Source organism: Quercus suber, unplaced genomic scaffold (assembly GCF_002906115.3).
Source record: "Quercus suber isolate HL8 unplaced genomic scaffold, Cork oak 2.0 scaffold_183, whole genome shotgun sequence".
Taxonomy (NCBI): domain Eukaryota; kingdom Viridiplantae; phylum Streptophyta; class Magnoliopsida; order Fagales; family Fagaceae; genus Quercus; species Quercus suber.
In genome coordinates, this window is record NW_027069641.1 from 600,026 (window position 1) to 616,633 (window position 16,608).

Sequence of the window (16,608 nt, forward strand, 5' to 3'; positions counted from 1 at the left end):
AAACAGTGCACAGATGCACTGTTCATTGACAAAAGTCAACAAGTGCAGCTACTGTTCATTGAACAGTAACCGTGAACAGTGCATTCATAGTTGAAAAAGTCTTTTTATACGGCTGAAAGCAAAAAAAAAAAAAAAAAAAAAAAACGTAAACGCAAATCGTAAACGGGCTACCCAAACGGCCTCTTAGTGTATGCAAATGAGATTGGAGAGAGCTTTTTAGGCATGTTGTTGCTTAACCATTTTAACGGCCTTAACACCAAAAAAATAAATAAATAAATAAAAATAAAAATAAAAAATAAAAAAATTTGCCATAAATGAAAAAGCTGATTTTTGTTGGCTGAAGACCCAAGCTCATTTAAGAGCTTTGACAATGTGCATGTGTGAGCTCTACCCCACGGTGCAAAGCACCCCACAGTTGCTTTGTGGCTTTGCCGCTTGTGCAGCTGGTTGAGTGGTTGGGAACTTTGGAATTGCTGATGTGATCGATGCTCAGATTGCTCAGATATGCCACAGTAGTGTCACAAAAGCCAGTCACTCTTGTACGTGGCTTTTGCAAGACTTGGCTCTATTATTTCTTTTTCTTTCTGGATTTTTTAAAATTGTATTTGACACACGTTAGAGCTTTAATGCAGGTGTTCTAATAAAAGTACTATTTTAACATATTAAAAAATTACTTTATGTTTATCAAAAAAAAAATTATTTATCAATTTTAACATACCATTTTATAATATATCTTATATCACATTTTTTATTATTTTTCTATTTTATTTAAATAGTATTTCTTTATTCATTTTACTTCTTATTTTATTTATACTTCTTTGTTCCCAACGATAAAAGAAAGAGAGAAAAAGTTTACATAGTCCCCAATTTTCATGGAAGAGAGAAATTTTGAATAAAAAAATGCACAAATATTTATAGCATATCTCATAATACACTCGGACCAATTTGGACCCAACTCGGACTCAACCCACCAACGTTGGGTGGAGGGTGAAGGAACCACCGAAACTGACCATCAGCATTAATTGATCGAGTCGATTTTGGGTGAGAGTGAGCATTGGTTAGTTGCTAGAATCTGTAAAAACGTCGCCCAAATCTGCATTTTTTTGCCCGAATCTACATTTTTTTTCATTGGAATCTGCAATTTTTCACTAAAAATTGTTGGGATTTGGCCAGATTTGGCTAAATCCCACAAGATCTAGTGAAGATCTTGAAAGATCTAGTTGAGATTTTGCCAGATTTGGTCGAGATCTCACCAGATCTGGCTTGATTTTGTCGAATTTTTTATGTAGCTCTGAGTGGGCTTGGATTGCTCGGGTTTTGGAGAAGTAAACCTGCCACTTGACCTACCGGCGTCAGTTCTTGGAATTGGAAGCCTATCACCAACCGATCGGAGCTTTGATTTTTAAGTTGAAATTGGGTCAACGTCGGGCAAGTTAGTCAGTTTTTCGGGCCATGGTCGAGTCTGGACACCCCTACTTCTACATTATAACATGACTTTAGCAAATACCAAATTTATTTGGCATTTAACACACCTTATGAAGGTAATTTTTTATGTTTGATGTGTTAAACCTAATGCTAGTGCTCTAACAATAGGATTTAAACCAAGGTGTTATTTATGTCAACTGTCAAGCACATTGGCCCGATTGGGTTTAGGATGAGAATGCCATATCTCTGTTATTCATTTCGAAGGTAATTTATAGCTTTGTTTTTTTATACTGCAATATTCTCTAGTTTCTTCTTCTCTTTCTTTGGCTTTCATTCTTTTCTTTTCTTTTTTTGGAAGGACATAGGCCCACATAATGCATGTTAAAGTAGCCGATCCAAATAAATGGATATTTACCCAAATCCAACCCAATTCATCTTTACCCATGACATATCGGGTAATACTCAAATATTTCAAGTCGGGTATCCATTACTCATTGGATTTGGTCATATCGACCTACCATTAACATCAATTTTTCATTTACCAATAACCACTTACCATATCAGCAGTTTATAAAAAGTTTGTACCTCTAGCATTAATCCTTTTTCATTTACCAATAACCACTTACCATATCAGCAATTTATAAAAAAGTTTGTACCTCTAGCATTAATTCTTTTTCATTTATCAATAACCACTCACTATACCAGCAGTTTGTAAAAATTTGTGTAAAAAAAATTGTATCTCTAACATTACCCAATCAAGTAAATGAAATGTGTCACAAATATGGCTAAAAATTGTAGAGAATTGGAGGATTTAATACGCTAGAATCTTTTTTAAAAAAAATCAATTTTTATTTTTTCTAACCAAATATCATTAGTGATTCAAGTGATAGCCAATAATGGCACTCTTTGTGTTGCTTGTTCTATGTCACTAGTGGCTTGCTTCATGTGTGAGTGAATTTGTTTCCCAAAAAAAAGGGGGGTTAAACTAAATTATGCCTGGATTAGCAGGCATTCTTTGTGCTATCCTATAACTTTTGAGTGAAATTTGTTATGTGTCTTTGTGATAAAATCCAAAAAATATAATACATGTAAATTTAGTATAGGATAGCAAAATACCATGATTCCTATAGGAATGCAAATAAGTGAGAACATAATTATTAAACTCAGACCAACCTAGCTGATTAGATCGCTAATCCATTGAATCAATACCTAAACCAATCCAGTTATTTAATTGAACCACTTATACAATTAAACTAGTAAAACCCAATAAAACATAGCTAGTTTTTTGCAATCAAGACATGTCATTTCCATCAAACTAGTTTTGTAATTTTGAACAAAATTACCTTTACAAGTCCATTGTAGTATTATACTATTATTTCTACATGAGAAACGCAATGAAAATAGAGGATTTTATAATGAAGTTGATGTTGGACTTTGCAATGAAGATTATGCTTTAGCTCAATCATAATCTATGTGAGCATTTGGTGGGAAAAAATTGGCAAATGCCCTTTTTGAGCAAAAATTTTAGTGTTTTGCCTTCTTTCCCAAACTAATTAGGAAAATGTCCTTCTTTTGTAACTTGATTTGAGATAAATCGAGTCTAAAAAAAAAATTTTGGAGCCCTATAGTGGCGTTTTAAGGAGCCTATAGTAACGTTTTAAAGACCTATAGTGACGTTTTGTAACTCGACCTCTATGAACTTGAGTTATAGGCAATTTTTTTACCTATAACTCGAGTTCATGGAGGTCGAGTTACAAAACGCCACTATAGGTTCTTAAAATGTCACTATAGGTTCCTTAAAAACGCTACTATAGGGCCTAACTCGATTTATCTCAAATCGAGTTTCAAAAGAGGGCATTTCCCTAATTAGTTTGGGAAATGAAGCAAAACGTTACATAATTTGTGTGAAAAGGGCATTTGCCCATTTTCTCCGCATCTAGTGAAATATGCAATATACATGGAATCATAGTTGTCAAATCCTGAATCGTATCGTGAATTGATTTTCTATTTTTTTGTATCGTGTATCATAATCGTGTATCGTAAATACACAAACACCTATTAAAATTATAAAATAATTAAAGATATACATATATAAAAGGCATATTCATTATAAATTCAAATATATTCAACTAATGACTAATTTAATCATTACTTATGTAATAAAATTTAACAGAGCTAACTAAATAAATGAAATTAACTTATGTTGATAATATGCACATTCAAATTGATTAAACTTAGAAGTAATACATGATATATGAACCAAAATAATAATATTTTTCATCATCTTGGCTAATAAACTCCATCTAAGTCAATGTTATCATCATGTTCAGCATCTTGCAAAACTATTTTTTCATAGAAATTTTCTTTATATTATCAACATTTACTTCTTCTTTTTTTGGTTTTTTTTATTCTAATAATTTTTTCTTTATATTTTTTCTTGGCATTCTAGCTTTTTAGACTCAAAATATTAATAACAAAATAAAAATAATTACATTTTCATTTAATACATTATTAATAGCATAGAAAATAAATTTGTACATATGAAAGTGAGTGTTATGAGTATAGTCTAAATTTTGTAGGAGAAAGAGAATGGAGGAAAAAAACTCATGGAATTGCTATTTCATTAGACTCAATTAAGTTTCCCAATAATTTTGTGTTAACAAAGTCTAACAACTTGTTTAAATAAAATAAAATCATAAATTTTAACAAAAAAACCCATTTTAAACCCACATGTCTATGTATCATATGATACGTATGATTCACCGATACGATATGATTCATACGATACACACCTATGTATCGGATGATTCATGAGCACTTACGATATGAAACTTTTTGTACACGATACAATACGTATCGTACGATACGTATTGCGTATCGTACGATATTGACAACTATGCATGGAATGTGATGTTGGACTTTGAAATATGTTTTTGTTTCTATAATTTTAAGTAATGTACTTAATCAGATTTTATTTTGTAAAGATACGGCTACAATTTCATGGCATCCTTTTATTGTATGTTTTCTAGTGTTTTTATTTGAGAATTTTATGATAATCGAAAGAGACTAAAAACAATTACAAAGAAATTCATTCATAGACTCATTGAGTTATAAAATCAATTTTTTTATTGGTAAGTTAACACACTCGCCCAATGGATTTTGAACCCACAACCTCATCCTTTTGCAAATAAGCTATAAAATGAATGCCCTCATGAGAGAGAGAGAGAGAGAGAGAGAGGATAATGAATAATAAAGTCATCAAGGTAGAATAGAGTTCCGTGAATATACTTGAGAAATTGTCTCAAAACACACAACCTAATGATTTGAAATACAAAAATTTAAGAATAATGAAATGACCATATGTCTGTCTTTGATCTATCAAAGTAATTTTTAGGTGAACAATATCCTTAATTCATAAGGTAGATGTAATAATGTATTATAAGATCGTCTCATAAGATAATTTTTCATATACTGTACCCTTGGCCTTTAAGTGAAGATATGATATAGATGACCATGTTACTGTAAAATAAGACTAAAAATGCATATTAACAATTTTCATGAGCTATTTCTAAGGTTATTGTTCCCTCTAGATCTGGGTAGCTAATTAGCCGAATAGATGACACTAATTGAGATGCTCAACTATTTGTGAACTGGCATCACCATATTCTAGGAGGTGTTTCTAAATCTCCCCAGGCAAGCAAAGGAGAGTTCATTGTGGTTTGAATAGCTTGATGACTTTGAGGGTAGTTAGTGTTTGGTGAGGTTTCATTTGCACCTATAACATGCAAAATGCAAAATGCTTAAAAAAAAAAAAAAAAAAAGTTTGTGCTAGTTGGAGAATGGATGTGGAACACTGCATGGTGGAAATCAGTGTAAGCATTAGATCGGGCTAATTCTCCCTACGCCAAGCAGGTTACATTTATTAAAGAAATAAATTACATAATTTTCTTATAGTTTGGGTTAGCTTCAAATTAAACTATAAGTTTTAAAAGTTATCATATACTATAAAACGCACTGAACCACATGGTGTACACCCCTAACTTCAACGAAAGAACTTATCACAGTCAGGATGGAATGGATTGGATGTTAGATAACCTCTTTTTTTGGATGAAAGTGATCATGGATAAACATGTTAGCGTGGCTTAACAAAAGTTGGCATCAATCTGGAGGGGTGTGCGGTGAGCAGGTTACTATTTAGTCCTCGTCCATGGTCTCTCTCTTGAACTGTTTCTAACCAAAATTTGGCATGGAAATGCATCACTATTACACTACTAGTTCCTCTTTATTTCTTTATTTATTATTAATCATTATATACAACTTAATTGTACACAGCTTACATTAATTGGCATATAAACAAGAAGCTGGTGGTGATTAATTGGCATATTAATAATTAATATCACATTTTTACTTACAATAACTATTTGAAAAATACTAAAAGCACATCAGCAGGTTGTAAAAATTTTGTAAAATAGTTTTTGTCTGTAACATTACTCTTTTCTTTGAGTAATGTTACAGACACAAACCATTTTACAATATTTTTACAAATTGTTGATGTAGCAAATTCTTACTAGTTCTAATATGAGCTCATCATTAATATCACATTTTTACTTACAATAATTATTTGAAAAATGCTAAAGCCACATCAGCAATTTGTAAAATAGTTTGTACATGTAGCATTACTTTTTTCTTTGAGTAATGTTATAGGCTGTTGATGTGGCAAATTTTTACTAGTTCTAATATGGGTCCATCATTTGATAGGCCAAAAACGTATTGACCCTTTGTGATAAATTAATTGATTAATTAGCCAAGTTTATTAATTAATCAAATTAACATGCAAACTCATGGTAGCACAAACAAATTACCTATTAAACTAAGTGTGCAGCGGAAAAATAAATTGACACCGTGATTTATTTACGAATGGAGAAAACCAACATGGCAAAAACCCCTCCGGGTGATTTTAAGGTCGTCACTCCCGAGGATCTACTATTATCACAACAAGCGATTACAAGTAAAGGAATCCCGGTACCTTATACCAACTTACAGTTGAACTCTTATCTCAATACCCAATTAGACTTATTCTATAGTGACAATCTCTTTTTATAATGCACGACTCTCAATACGTGACTAACCAATTGCGCAGATCTCATTACGCGACTTCAATCATCAACTAGAGACGGTCGTTGGCTACAAAATTCTTTAGTTCATCCAGACAATGAAGATCAAGAAGATGCTTAGTAAAAAAATCCTACAGTGTACAAACATAGCAATTTTTTTACAAGAACGATGAACTAGGGCAAAACTCTGTCTCTGGTCACAATTTGCTTGAACAAACTTTGCTCAACACTTGTGCAACTTGTGCAACTTTGACGGCCATAAAAATAATCTTTTTATATATCTAGAATTGTGAGAAAAGAAAACTCAAACACATAATCACGAATTGGAGTCAAAACAAAACTGAAACTCTGTTTTTCATAAACCTTGACAGATGCCTAGTTATCGAGCTGCTATCGAGCCATGGGGCTTATCAACTCTTTAAACCTCGACAAATGGCTAGCTGTTGAGCTAGTTATCGAGCTTTAATGACACATTTTTTTAGCTTGAAACTTAGACAGACTTGCATGACTTTAACACTTGATCTTGAAACAAAGTTTCTTGAAGTATTAAACACATCTTAGATTTACCCAAATACAAGTAAAGTGTATTTTGTCAAATGATCAGCCAATTATATAAAATAGTGACATATGTTCCTAATAAGTGAATCACATATATCATAACATTATTAATATCACATTTTTACTTACAATAACTATTTGAAAAATACTAAAACCCCATCAGCAATTTGTAAAAATTTTGTAAAATAGTTTGTGTCTCTAGCATTATTTTTTTCTTTTTCTTTCATTTGAATGAGGCTTCTCACTATATACAGGAGAAGATTGAGACTTCTCACAGCTAAAATGTATTTTCAGTTTTCATAACTCATAACTTAAAAATTAGAGAATTGAGTAATGAAAACTGAGTTATAGAAACAGAGTTATCATGCAGCCAAACGGATATTGAGCTATGGGTCCCACCATTTTTGAGTTATGAGTTATGAAAACTGATAATTGAATTACAGAAACAGGCCATCCAAATAGCCTCAATTTTGCAATATTAATATCCTTATATGCAGATTAAGACATGCAAAACAGCATGTTTTGCATAAGCATGCTAATCACAGAGAGAGGGAGCCAATAATTAAGTAATGCTTGTAATCAGATACTTGTATAATTCCGCATGACATTGTTATCATCAACAACAAAGATTCTCTCACTTCTATCAATCAAACTAAACCAACTCACAATGATCCATACCAAAAAAGTGAATGAGAAAGACTGAAAAAGAAATACAAAGGAATTAATCTGTAGACTTCTTGAGCTATAAAATCAATGCTATAATGACATCAATTTGATCTTAAAAATAAAAAGAAAAAGCCTCTTGCTTCTCAGAGTGAGTATGTCTTCACGCATTTTAATTGGCTATTGAATGTGTAAACCCTGCCGGATGATATACTTGCCTTGATTGTAGTTCCTCTATAATGTAATCTTTGAAGAGAATTCTGGTCCTTCGACCAAAGGCCAACTTCGTGAAGATCTCCTTCCTGCCAGCAGATGTTGACTGTCACCCCACCACGTGCCTTCAATCCTTTTATGCAACCATTCGCCCATTTATCCCGGGGAAGAGCAGGAAGTAAGTATAGATCCTTTATGGTGCTCTGGACAAGCATTTCTGCCACTGCTGCTGAAAAGCTAACACCAAAATTACAGAATTGTCAATCATAAATACTATTCTTACTAGCAAGGAAGCTTTTAGTTTACTTGGCATAAATATCAAGTGCATATAAGTGTGTCACTAAAAAAAAAAATAAATGATAAACCACCAATTACCATTATGATGATTTTTAATAGTTGGTATCAGATTCAGAATTCAGATGTATGTGCAAGGTGAAAAACATAATTAAATTGTAGGCTTCAAGCCTTATTTGCCTTGAGTACATAATTACTCAGGCACATAACTTTGACTTGAATATCCTGCTCAACTCCAAAATTGAAGTTTCTTCACAATGAGACTGTTTATTAAACAGTCTGTTTAACGGGTTAAAAATTTTAGTAAATGATCCTGTCATTTATTTAAATTGGCGGTAGGGCCACATTAAATAATATATACGTACAGATTGGAAATCACACATGCTCAAATTTAAGATTCTTGCTTATTAGTTCACAATTAAGAGATGCATAAGTAATCTGCAAAGATACTTGTTGAAAAGCGTCATGTCCCAATAATGAATGTTTTTGACAATTCCTTGATTAGAAAATTTACTGCATCTGAACACCTACTTCTGAATTGATAAGTAGAAGTCCCATAACATTTAATGAAAGAAATTATCAGTTAGAGATGGAATTGATCACAGATAACCTTGTTTTTCCTTAGATTAAATGATCATAATCAAACATGTTAGTGTGGCTTACGCGAAGTTGGCATCAATCTGGAAAGGTGGGTGTGCAGTGAGCAAGTTACTATATAGTCCTCCTTCGTAGTCACTTTCATGATCTGGGTCTACCAAGTTAAATAAATGCTTAACCATCCTATATGCATGCTCACTATTGTGAAGACGAGCCCATAATGCAGTTTTCCATGTAGTTGACCATCCTGGACCATCCTCTCCTGTTTCATATTATGAGAATATAAACAATGCTACTATGAGATTATTATTCAAGGAATATTAGACTTAATGAAGTTCAAAAACCTTGAAAATTCACATACAAACATATAACAAACTAAAGTACATAAAAAAAATTACAATTTGGCTAACTAATAAAATGAACTCCTGAGAGAAGTGATCTTTTACTAAGGACAATTGGTTTACACTAATTGGCCTATGCTGGCTTGTCACAATTAGTTGACCATTGCTGTAGTCCTATTATATTTCAGCATGTGTCTGATGTATTGCATTTATCAAAAATATCTTTGCAGTTAGAAATTTACATACTGCTATCAACATAGCTTGTTATAACTTGCTATTTATTTTTATTTTTCCAACTTTGCAATGGAAAGACCTGCTCTTGTTTTTTATTTTCCTATTTATACTTATTTTAGGTTTTCTTAATGCCAAAAGAAGGTATACTCTTTGTCAAAGAAGTAATATTATATTTCTTGTTCACCATGAAACAGGAATTGGAGCTTTATATATATAGGCAATCTTATTAAGAGTTTTGTGGCTTCGGTGCAAGAGATTCTTCAATCTGGGCATATGAGAAGACTCTTATACCAACTTTGGTTTGAGGGGAGAGGGAATGAAAGGAAAGACGATGAGAGAATCAGAGCAATGAACAGATCCATTGTTTGGTTGAGGTGAATTGGGTTGGAAGAAAGGATAAGGGGATTCATTTTCCTTCCAAGCTCTTTCCTCCCAAATTGAGAGGAAAGGGAAAGAATATAGAGAGTGGGACCTGCCAATAGGCTATTTTTCTCTCTTTCCTCCTTACAAGCCAAGTACTTGAAAGGAAAATTTCTTTTGTTTATTTTCCCTTCCCTCTCCTCTCCCCTCCTCCCTTTCCTTTTTTTTCCCTCCCCCCTTGGTTTCACACAAGGGGTTAGAAAAACACAAGTGGGTTTCTTTGAAGTGAAGTAGAGAGTTTGTCTATTGTTTGAGTGAGAGAGCAACGTTGAATGTATTGATGTTTTGGGCTCTTGAGAGTGTTAAGTTGTGTTTTGGTATTTGAGATTTAGTGTTGGGTATATTGGAATTTTGGTCAGTTTATGTTTGTGAATCATGATGGGTTTTGAGTGTATTTTTGTTGTGTGAATCTATGATTTTTATTTGTGAGATTTGGTTGAGTGTGTTTGTAATTTATATCACTAATAATGGATTTTGGTTGGCATTGTCCATGGATTAGGCACGGAGGTGGCCAAATCAAGTCAAATATTATTGTCTTGTGTATGTCTTCATATTTTTAAATGTGTGAATCCGCTTCCACTGACCTCAAATTCCAACAAACTAAAATCAGAGCTTCCACCACCAAAAGTCATAACAACTTAAATTTGACATCTAAATGGTCAATTATCACATACAAACCTCTTTTATAGAGAGTATTATCAGCAGCTTTACATAAGTCTGGAGTTTTCTCAACAGTGATTGTATGCCCTGGAAAGAGGCCAAAAAGGTGTGAGACGTGTCTATGATGTGGATCTGGGTCCTGAAAATCTTGTGCCTACAGTAAAATAAAGGCAATTTGTTAGCCCATAAAGAATTCAGACATTCCAGAGCATAGAATAAGACATACTAGCATATAACGCCTTCCACAATAATTTGAGAAATTAAATTCAAGATGAGTACCCATTCCATAATGGAACCATCTCTAGCAATTTTTGTTGGTAATAGCCTAGGTTGAGCCGCAAGAACTTTTTTAATGAGATCATCCTCAGTTTTACCTAAAACCTGTTTGTCAGAAATAATTAGTAAATAGAGTTTACAGAGATAAAATATTAGGACAGATTTGGCCAGCACATAAGAGCTTCACCTCAGCAGCAGAAACAATTGCAGAGAAAACTTCTTTTATGATTGAGATGTCCATGGTTGATGAGTAGCTCACACTGGCAGGCTTACCATCTGGAGCAATAAACATGTGCTCTGGAGAAGTTGATGGGTTGGTTTCCAGATAGCCTCCGGGGCCTTCAATCAACCAATCCAACAGAAAGGATGCACATCCTTCCAACAAAGGATATGCCTTATTTTTTAGAAAATCCTAATTAAGCAGAAAACATTAGCAATCATATTTAGACTAGATATTTTGTGTCAGATATTACAACCAATGTAAGTCATATGAGTATAGGTAGAAAAGACATTTGAATTGTATCAATATCTCAAGGCTTTTTTATTCCGCTTTTTTTAATTAGCCTACCTTAGAACAATAGATATTAAGTCAACCATCTTCAACTAGGCAACAACAGCAACTTATATGCTGTACCTCTTATCCTGACTCTTATGAATTGAGAGTTGAATTAGTCTCTACTTCCCTTGTAATCCATACCATCTCTACAGAAATTATTTTCTGAAAGTGTGATTTTCCTTCATAAAAAGGAGCACCAGTTCTAGTTTCCAATGATTTGAGTACAATAACAGAAGATTCCAAGGCTATACAGACATTCTATTCCAGTTCGGCAACATTTCCAATCCACTCAAACCCTTCAAAATATTTGCAATTTATTTTATTAAGTAAAGAAAATTTATTGAATCAAATAGAATGACACTTAGAGTGTGTTTGGGAATAGCTTTTAGCATTAGCTTTTAACTTTTACATACAGCTTTTTAAAACCTCACCTTTTCCCACATTTTCTCATTTTTTCAAAAAATTTCAAAGTACAAGTATACTTTAGCACACTTTCAACAAAAAGCTAGATAAGCTATTCCCGAATAGACACTTAGTACACAAGCTGTGTACTTTAGATGGCTATAGCCTACAGCATCAAGAAAAATTACAACAATCAATAAAATCTAACTATAATGGGGATGAGTGATGACATGGTAATACTGCCATCCAGTCAAACAAAACCCGTAGAAGGATCATCCAAAAATGTTATAATTATTACTGAAGGACTTTGCTAAGTGGGAAGATTTCACTTTAAAAGTTCTAGACATGTTTGTTTCTACAATATTTCAAATGCCACAAGACTTGCATGGCCTTTGTTAATTCAAAAGCTGTGTGTGAAAGCTGTATGATGTCCCTCTCATAATGGACAAACTTCACTCCATTAGCCATAAACAATTGATGGATAAATTACGAGCTTACTTTGTCCATTTTGTACGTATAATGTTCCCAGAGATGGGTACAAAGCCATGCTCCTCCCATTGGCCACAAAGCCCACACAGCCTCACCTCGATCTGGTGATGTTTTTGCCCATATGTCAGACACTTGATGGACAACCCAACCACTTGCTTCATAATTCACCTGTAATATTCAGCGACTATATAAGCAAAGGCACACTTAGAGCAGGTAGAAAAGATAGAAACTCATTCAGCAAAAAGAGAAAAAGATAGAAAAATCAAGTGTCTTGGTTAACATGGAGGTCATCAAGGGTCTAGATTGCTACAGAGATCATGCTGGTTTTAAGATATTGATGCTTCATTCATGTATGTGTACCACCACAATCATATTAACATGATACAAAGAATAATAAAACCAAATTGCATCAGAAAATAAACAGTCCCTTCCTTCTTCAGGGTAATCCAAGGCTCTTATACTCTTTCAATAATTTACCTAAAGGCTCAATACTCCAACTCAAAATGTCACAGCATCCATGAATCTTTCAATAATGGTTTTTGATAGAACAATATTGGTTCAAATTAAGGTGAATGTCAGCCAATAAAATAAATGCTGATACAAAAAAATAAAATAAACAATTCAAAAGTACTGTACACTAGAAAGGTGATTAATCTTACTTTTGCAGTTTTACTCCCATTGACTGACAGAGAGGAAATGTAATCAAACAAGGGTTCCTGGCACTCACTAAGGTTACAAGGAAGGGAAGGCCAATAGTTCATTTGAAGATTTATGTTCAAGTGAGGAGCACCGCTGAACAGAAAAGAAAGGAGTCAAATAAGTAATTGTCCAAATCAAGCAAATAGCCACAAGAATTGAAAATTTTATCACATTATATGTTTATGAGCTATCATTGAGAAGGTGCAGCTTAGCCATGGTATGTGTTTAATTTACGTCCATATAAACATGTCCATATAATTAAAATAAAATAAAATAAAAAAAGGAAGGGGAGGAGGAAAGACAGACAATATTCTAGGAAGATAAACTTTTATCACAATATTTTTGATTCTTGCCTATGTTCGTTACAAAGCCTAATGTTCTATACTTCTGGAAAATTAATACAGTATGACTTGGGGAAGGGGGAAGCACATTTGCACACACACACGCAGATGAATACATACTCCCATGCAGGCTCAATATCCTTGTTCCATATACCCTGCAGGTTTGCCACCTGAGTTCCAGGCCGTGAACAAGAAATAAGAAGATATCGACCATACTGAAATAAAAGCTCTACCAAGGAAGGATCTTCATCAGTTTGAAAATTTTTCACCCTCTCTGAAGTTGAAATTTTCTCATCTTCGCTCTCCTTGAAATCTGAATTAGTTACCAAGGACACAACTTTCTCCATCTTCAAAAGGTTATTTCCTAAGAGGCTCTTGGAGCTTTTTGAAAGCTGCAATGAGACACGATGGAAAAGATTCTGATAGTCATCCAAATGATGTGCATAAAGTTGAGAGTATGACAAATTTTTTATTGACTCTAATTTATTGAGAGACTCTGAAGTAGGATCCTTCTTAGAATCTGAAGGCTTAGTAAATGGCCCATCGAATGAAGATGAAGCCACCAGAAGCAATACAGCCCAATCTGAACCTTCCACCCTCAACTTATTGTCTTCCAAAACCTGTATCACCCCCTTGCTGTCACTAATCTGTAAATCAAGAACTGAAGAAAACTGAATTCCTTTAGGATTGTCATTTGCATTCGCTTTAGGGGGGATCCTTTTACCAGGACAACTTCCTTCCATTATTATCTGATTTTTGCCATGCACATGTGAATTATGATGCATCTTACTGTCCAAAGACACTGTAAATGACAGCGATCCTGATTTGCTTGTAGAAATCTTTGCCACAATCACCTGATCTGGTTTAGATATAAAATGCTCCCTCAAAAATTCTACACCAGCCACAGAATATTTTACCCTTACTGTTGCAGTATCCAAGTCCAGCTCTCTGTGGTATGTTTCTTCAGCATACTTAAGATGTGATTCATCAAATTCAAGCTTGATGTCCCCAAGAAGTTGGTAAACCTTCATCATCAAAATATAACAATTAGGGCGTAAATCCAATAATTAAGTTTAATTTTTTAGTAACATGGAGAAGCTCATCTTCTCAAGTATCATTGGTAATAGAAATCTTGCCCCCACACAGGCTAACAAGTTGTGCAGAATAACTAATATTTTTAGATAACGTATCACATAACATATCTAAGGTCACAATCAAGAGGTAAGGCACATTAGTTTGGTTAAAGTTAACTACACGGTTTGCCAGGGTTTAATTCACCAGCATGAGGCACTGTATGATTAGTAAAAGCCAAATGCATTAGGCAAGCAAGAAATGCCTAGCACCCAGGCAGTCCCAAACTTTCATTTTCAGCAATTGAGTATGTTTCAGCTTTCACCACCCATTTGGGCAGGATAGAAACCTCAATTAAAAAAAAGGTTTTTCTTTGGTTGGACAGATTGCATTCCCACTACTGACTAGCAACACAAAGGTTCATAATGAATTGCATGGCTTGTTTTACAAAATAGAATAGGCCAGACAACTCCAAAAGTTAATCAAGTCAAAATATGTTTTGTTTCATATCAATTGAACAACATATGAAGAAACAGAAGGCATCAAATGTAATTAAGTTACATACATCAGAAGGAGCTCCTGACAACTTGACTGCTGCTGCAGTGGCTTCAACATACTGACCATTATCGACTAGTTTCCTGACCTGTGTTAATGCCTCTGGAGCATTTGGGTTGGTATAGTTCCCTGGATTTCCAGTCCAAAGCGTGTCCTCTACATAAGAATTGAAATAGCCATTAATATAGATGCAAATCATTCTACCTCACTTGCTCCATTTGATTTCCACTAAAATATATGAAAAAGAAAAGAAATCTCCGTCTAGATTTCCAGACCATTTATTGTCTAAAGGCAATTAAAAGAAAAATGAACCAGCAGTTTTTGTAATTTAGAAACCTTAACGAGCAGAAAATTTTTACTCCATCCTCTTTGCCTAAGGAATCTGAGCAACCAAAGACAGAGTTACTTGACAGATCATACATATAAACTTATCAAATACCTTTCCTAAACCAGGTTGAATCAAAGAAGTGAATTCTAATCAAGAAAAACATCACCTAAATCCACCAAAACTCAATCTCAGAGACTAAGTTGAGTGCACCAAGATCTTGTTTAAAGCAAGAACAAATCTTTCATTTCAAATCTTATCACTCCAAAGCATTTCAAGTCTCTTTAGTGTCAAATGATTGTATCATATCCACTGGTTAGTGGATTAGAAAGGTAATAACATGAACAAGTCAAAATGTCAAATTTTCGATCTTCAAAATAATGAGGAAGAAAAAGAAAAGTATAGATGTCACTCAAATCATTCCAAGCAATTCATTTTGTTATTCAGAAAAAAGTACAGAACAAAAATATTATAAACAACTAAATATTAAATCTTACAACGAACCAAACCAAAAACTAAAATCTCATTCACTAATCAACAGAAACACAAAGCAAACAACAAAATGTTCCACTTGAGTCCCTAATCAGTTTCTTTCCTAATTTGAGTTTCTTCTTCAAGACCCAGAATTCTCTTTTCATTTCTTTCTTTTCCCAACAATCAAACAAATAAAAAAATCCCAACATTTTTTCCCTCATTTCTTATACATTGCTATCAAAATTCAACTAGCAGTTCATAGAAACACAAGGGAATTATGTGGCATTGGTGTGATTGTTTACCATTAAGCTGGAGAGTTTCTTCTTTGACACCACCCCACACCATGGCTCCAAGGCGGCCATTCCCAATGGGAATTGCATCGGTCCAATGCTTTGCCGGCCCTGAAAACGTAAGTTTCAAAGGCTTAGAACTCTCAGTATCCACTAAACTCGGATTCCACAGGTCCCTCTCTGTAGGTGGCCGCACCATAACCCAATCACCATCCTCCATTGCCTCAACAATCAAAACCCCACAAAAAGTACAAAGAAGAAAGAAAGAAAGAAGCTTTGTTATGTGTGTGTTATTGTGTTACAGTGCGTGTGCAGCTTCTTTACACTACCCGTCTGTGTCTGAGCTGTGGGAGAGAGTAAAGAAGATGATGGGGTAGTTTGGTTTGTAAAATAGAGTGAGAGAGAGAGAGAGAGAGAGAAGGCATTGGCTTTGAATATCAGGGAGAATGTGCAGAATAGCTGTGCAAAGCCTTTGTATATAGTTAGTTAGGCAACGTTTGAAACTATAAAGGAAAGTAGACATCTCGAGTTTTAGAAACTCGAGATCCATATGCATAAATCTCGAGTTTTAGAAACTCGAGTTCCATGCAAAAAAAATTTTAGCTTTATCG

At 33.9% G+C, this 16,608-nt stretch overlaps 1 protein-coding gene across 2 annotated transcripts; it reads right to left on the reverse strand.

Moving 5' to 3' along the window:
- Positions 1–7,659: 7,659 nt before the first annotated feature.
- LOC111984342 (alpha-L-fucosidase 2) lies at positions 7,660–16,431 on the reverse strand. 2 transcript variants are annotated; one of them, XM_024015973.2, is made up of 10 exons: positions 16,010–16,429; positions 14,919–15,064; positions 13,403–14,307; positions 12,902–13,034; positions 12,252–12,410; positions 10,983–11,207; positions 10,799–10,900; positions 10,538–10,673; positions 8,931–9,126; positions 7,660–8,210 (listed from the first exon to the last, which is right to left on the reverse strand). In XM_024015973.2, the coding sequence occupies exons 1-10, from the start codon at positions 16,215–16,217 to the stop codon at positions 7,907–7,909; spliced, it is 2,514 nt and encodes an 837-aa protein (XP_023871741.2). In that variant the 5' UTR covers positions 16,218–16,429; the 3' UTR covers positions 7,660–7,906. The 2 variants fall into 2 exon arrangements, with proteins under 2 accessions (XP_023871741.2, XP_023871742.2); XM_024015974.2 differs by having other exon boundaries at positions 8,013–8,202; positions 16,010–16,431.
- Positions 16,432–16,608: the final 177 nt, after the last annotated feature.